The 5,905-nt window shown below is 40.4% G+C and overlaps 1 protein-coding gene across 1 annotated transcript in view; it reads left to right on the plus strand.

Annotated features, from left to right (window-relative positions):
• The window catches only part of EFCAB5 (EF-hand calcium binding domain 5), a 67,864-nt gene that overhangs the window by 54,019 nt on the left and 7,940 nt on the right, over positions 1-5,905 (plus strand). Inside the window, 2 exon segments of the mRNA XM_006768120.1 lie at positions 1,587-1,876; positions 2,239-2,335. Of these exon segments, the coding sequence (XP_006768183.1) occupies positions 1,587-1,876; positions 2,239-2,335 (387 nt within the window).

Genomic DNA, 5,905 nt, shown 5'->3' on the forward strand with positions numbered 1-5,905 from the left:
GGTTTGTCAGTTTTTATTATCTTGCCTAATAATCAGCTCTTAGATTTGTTGATCTTTTCTGTTGTCTTTCTAATCTCTATTTTGTTGATTTCCACTCTGATCTTTGTTATTTCCTTCTTCCTGCTTACTCTGGGCTTTTCTTGTTGCTCTCTTTCAAATTCTTTAAGTTGTAGGGTTAGATAATTTATTACCATTTTTTCTTTTTCTTTTTTTTTTTCTTTTTTTTTGAGGTAGGCCTGTAGAGCTATGAACTTTCCTCTCAGGTCTGCTTTCACTTTGTACCATAGATTTTGGATTGTTGTCTTTTCATTGTCATGTTACCAGGATGCTTTTTATTTCTTCTTTGATTACCTCTTTTATAATGGTAACCCAATCACTATTTAATAGCATGCTATTTAGCCTCCAAATTTTTTATTTTTTTTCATTGTCTTATTTTGTAGTTGATTTCTAATTATATCCCATTGTGATCTGAGAAGATGCTTGATATGATTTCTATCTTCTTGAATTTGAAGAGACTTTGCCTATGTCCTAAGTCCTAATATGTGGTCTTTGAAAATGTCCCATGTGCACTTGAATGTATATTCTGTAGCTTTGGGGTGAAATGTTCTGAAGATGTCAATTAATTCCATCTGATCTAGTGAGTCATTTAGGATTGCTGTTTCTTTGCTGATTTTTTGTTTAGAGGATTTATCCATGGTGTCAATGGGATATTAAAGTCCCCTACTATTACTGTATTGGTGTCAGTCTCTTCCTTGATATCTTCCAGAAGTGTTTGTATGTATTTGGGTGCTCCTGTATTGGGTGCATAAATGTTTACTAGAGTTATATTCTCTTGTTGAATTGCTGCCTTTAGTATTATGAAGTCGCCCTCTTTATCTCTTGTTATGGCCTTCACTTTGAGGTCTACTTGGTCAGATAAAAGTATTGTTACCCCAGCTTTTCTTCCATTTACATTTAAGGCTATTATTGATAGGTACTTATTGCCATTTTTATTCTTTATACCTGTGTTCCTTCTTCCCTTTCTATTTCTTCTCTTTACAGAAGTCCCTTTAGCATTTCTTGCATTGCTGGCTTGGTGATAACAAACTCCCTTAGCCCTTTTTTGTCTGTGAAGCTCCTGATTTTACCTTCAATTTTGAATGATAGCCTTGTCGGGTAGAGTATTCTTGGATTCAGTCCCTTGCTTTGCATCACTTTGTCTATTTAATTCCATTCCGTTCTGGCCTGATGATATCAACTCATTTAAGGTCCACACTCACCAGAGAAGTAGGAATCAATCCCATTCTCACAGAAAAGGAAGAGGAGGTTCAGAGAGACAAAAGAATAAGGGGGAGAGTAGATATTCAAACTAAGATCTAATGTCAAAACACGAGTTTCCTTTCACCTTTCCTCAAAGCCTCTTCCTGTGCATTTTACCAGGTGTAGTTTCATTTCTGCCTTTTGATTTCATGACTAGAAAAACTAAGTTTGTTTAAAACTGTAAGATATGATCTTTTTTTCTAAAAGAAGTTTATTATGCTCAGAATCCTCTGAAAAATATAATGTATGTATAAACAACCATGTGGGATATACTTCTGTTATTCCAGAGATTGAAAATGCAGGAGAAGTCCAGCAGGCAGGAGTTCTCTTCTTCCGAATCATGCTGCAAGAGCTGCAGAAAAGCCTTCGGCAGCTTACCTCTATGGACTTTGTATCACTGTTGCTCTATGATTACCGTTCTGCAATACAGTCAAATAAATCTCTGACAGCCAGCCAGTTACATGAGCTGGAAACCAATGCAAAACTAATACCTGACATCCTGACAGCGGTTATCTTGTTCATTCATCCAGAGTTGGAATCATCACATGAATTAGAAATTTGGGATAAATGTAAACTGGTAAGTTCTTTTTAAGTATTCTTTTTACTGAAAAATAACCCACACAAGTTTAGGCATGCAAATCAAAATTGCATGAATCATAAGTGTACAAATGCAAGGATTTTTACACAATGAACATGTGTAACCACCTAAATTAAGAAACAGATCCTAGGGGCATCTCAAAAGCCCTCCTTTGTACTCTCTCCCATGACTCCCTCTCCCTCCACATACACACACCTAGGGTGACAGAAGTCTGACTTCTAATACCATACGTTGGTTTTGCCTGTTTTCTGATTTATATAAATGAAATTATACAAACTGGTGAATTGGGTACTCTAGTTCCACTCACTGGTGATCCCATAATTTTTGTTCTTTATCCACAGTACTTTAACAAACACTTAGTTGAGAGTATTTGTGCCTTTGATCCAACTGCGAAGAATGTAAAAGTTAATTTGAAGCTCATTGGTAACTATCTCAAAGGTAAATTTCTATTTAATTATGGTCTAAATTGTACTAACAACAATAAAACACAGTTGCAAGAAATATCTGAATAAAGCAAGTAGCTCACAAATTCAAGTTTTAGGAAAAACAGTTCTGAATATAGTCTCCTAAGAGGAGGGACACTGGCTATAATCTATGCATTCCCCAAAGTGACTGCCTCTGCCACCCACATGAGAATTCAGAAGCACACCTGTCTCCCACTCACTTCCTGGAGGCTCCCAGGCTGGAGAAGGTGATGAGCTCTTTGGCCATGGAGAATTGGCCACATGTGAGAGTAAATACTGGTATACAGAGGCAGGCAAAAGTAGGTCTACAGGTGTTCATATGGAAAATACAATAATTACAATAACAATACAAGAATAAACTCTGCTTTGTGTACTCACAACTGTAAACCTACTTTTGTCCCATGCTGTACATATGCAAGCACACATTCCTCCGTGGGTGCGCATTACCCGAATGGAGACCTCAGGTCACTTATGTGAATGGAACAGTAAGGCATAAATTTAAGGTTTGTTCCCTTTTGTTACTCATAAAAAACTAGTATTCGTTGGGAAAACGACTCTGTAGAAATTGTTCAGTAAACCTGTCCCTCCCTTTCCTCTTCCCCTCACCTACTTTCTGTGGAAATTCTAGATCAAGTCAGAAGGGTTTCTGCACTTCTGTGATTCCTATATTAGGCCGAGAGGCTCAGAACCAGAGATTCTAGGGTGAGAGGAATGAAAAGGCAACTCAGAGGAAGACAACCACAATCCTCAGGGTGTCTGTGGCAGTGGACGCATATAGTACAGGGGGAGCACATAGCAGTGAGCTGGGGCGCATGTTTGAGAAAGGAGTTGTCTAGCATAGGAAGACGAGATACTCCCATAAGTTTGGGAGTGCTAGAAAATAAGAGAAAACCCAAGATTCAAATAAAAGTTACCATGAATTAGTGGGGATTGTGAGCGACATGAGTAAAGATTAGAATTCGTATTAGGAAGGGCCTCATGGGTCTGGGCTGATTCAGGACAGCCTCTGGATTCATAGGTGTTACAGGTCTCACTTCTAAGGAAGTGATTCAAGGGAAACAAGAGTAGCAACAACAAAATGAATACTTGTTCATCGTATACGTGCGTAAACTAGGTCCACATTTGTTCACCGTTCACTGGGGACTTAACAATCCCGAAGAAATGTTTTCTATGTCAGTGCCTGGTTGGTGCTCTTCCCTTTGGAGTAGATTCAGTTCCCATTCGTGAGCCCCAGGACCCCCTGCCCTCCATGTGTGACCAGTTTGTCAAATTGACTTTCTCCTTGGGCCCTTAACCACTTTGGTCCCCATCCATATTGCCAGACTCTTGGCCTAGATCCAGACCCTGCTGCCAGGGTCACTTGTGTCCTCTCAGACTGATGCTCCCTTTCTTGGGTGAGGACTCAGGCTCCCATCACTGTCAAATCCAGTCCCTCTGTGAGATGGGATCTGGAAATGAGGAGCAGGCCCCTCCGCTCTCTACCTTGCAGGTGTAGCCAGGAATTGGCTCTCAGCCCTTAATAAGCCTATTCCCAGACAAAGGCATCTTCTGTGGACTTGTACCAATGTTTCAAGGGACTCTCTTAAGGCCCACCTCTGATCTGCATGTCTTATATAACCCCTTTGTTTCAGAAAACATGCTAATTTGTTTGCTCTGCTTGCTGCCACTTTGACCTGTGCTAGCTGATTCCAGAGCACCCTTGATCTCCAATGATCCCCACCACTTTCTCTTTTCCAACAGTGTCCTCAGGTGGCAGGAATACTAGCAATGCTGGATTCAGCCAGAAACCAATATTCCCTAGGCTACCCTATCACCAACACCAAGCCTTCAGCATTATCATAGCCTCTGCAGCAATCAAGGCAGTTCATCAGCCACCCAGATACTAACCCTCTCTCCTTCAGATGCAACTGTATTCTAAGCTCCCCATTTGGGGAAAGGAAGCAGAACTCTTTGGGGCCCCTTTCTCTTTGTGCCAGAAAGAAAGGAGTCTTCTGGCATCAGATTCTGTTGCTCAAAGTTTATTGAAACTTATAGCAGCATTAAGTAAGGCACCTACTCAATGACCCCACCCAGCATGAAATGCTACCAATAATATTTGTAGATCTTCTCTGGATGGGGAGGGACTGTTAGCATAGCTCCTAACCCACCAAGCCTTCCAAACTAATGATTTTGCCAGGAAGACAGAATTAGGGCTGATGATGTACCCACACTTTCTTAGGGCTTCTGCTGTCAACTCTTACTTTTATTAAGATGACATAACATTCTTAAACTAATTTGATATATGTATACGTGCATAAACTAGGTCTACATTTGTTCACTGTATATGTATATATTGTAAAATGATCACCACAATCAGTTTAGTTAACATCCAGCACCATACATAGTTATCATATTTTCTTACAATGAGAACTTTTCAGATCTACTATTGTTTTGACAACTTTCATACACAATGCAGTATTGTTAACTGTAATCACAAGGCTACACATTACACACCCAGAATTTATTTGTTATAACTAGAAGTTTGTACCTTTTGACCACCTTTGTCTATTTCTTCCACACCCTCAACCCCCACCTCTGCTGACTAACAATCTGTTCTGTTTCTATGAGTTCCGTTTTTTTAGATTCCACATATAAGTGAGATTATATGGTATTTGTTTTCCTGACTTATTCCACTCAGCATAATACCCTCTCAGTCTATCCATGTTGTAACAGATGGTCAAGATTCATTGTTTCAAAGCCAACTACCACTCCACTGCATGTATGTACCGCATTCTCTTTATTCACCCATCAATAGACGGACACTGGTTAATTCCATATTTTGGCTATTGTAAATAATGCTGCAATGCACACAGGATGCAAACATCTTTTCAAATTAGTTCCTTTCTTCACATCCTTGCCAACACTGATTTCTTGTCCTTTTTATGATAATCATTCTAACGGGTACAGTGTTATATCTCATTGTGATTTGGGTTTGCATTTCTAGAACGGGGTGTTTTCCGGTGGAATTCCAGGCAGCTGTGTCACCTCTAGATGAGGCAGTTGTCTATGAAGGAGCAGCTTTGTTCAGTATGTTTATCCTCTCAAGTCTGTACCATTGTATGTGAATGTTACTGACATACTTCCCTGTGGGGGACCCAGTGACTCCACTGGCCACCCCGACAGCTATACATGCAGTAGCATATCAATAACCTGCTTCCCTCTGCCTAAAGTACTCCCAGTAGTTGGCCACTCCTACCTAAAGACCCATGACCTGACTATCTTCTCAAGAATCTGTTCTCCCCACTCCACTTTCGACCTCTGTGGCCAGTCTGGCCTAGTCTTTCTGTAAGGTGCCCCATACCTGCCCCATGCTTCCCTCCCAGGGAGTTTGAACAGATGTTGTCTACTGGTAAATGTTCTCAGACCCAGAGGGAAGAAGAGCTGTCTCCTAGTAAAGCCAGAATCACTCTGCTGTCTAGAACCTGTATTTCTCCCAAGTGGCCACACTTCCTTCCCGCAGGGAAATCCAAAAAAGAAAAAAGAAAATCTGAGGCTCTCTATGTCC

The sequence above is a fragment of the Myotis davidii genome, unplaced genomic scaffold (genome assembly GCF_000327345.1).
Source record: "Myotis davidii unplaced genomic scaffold, ASM32734v1 scaffold363, whole genome shotgun sequence".
NCBI classification, from domain to species: Eukaryota; Metazoa; Chordata; class Mammalia; order Chiroptera; family Vespertilionidae; genus Myotis; species Myotis davidii.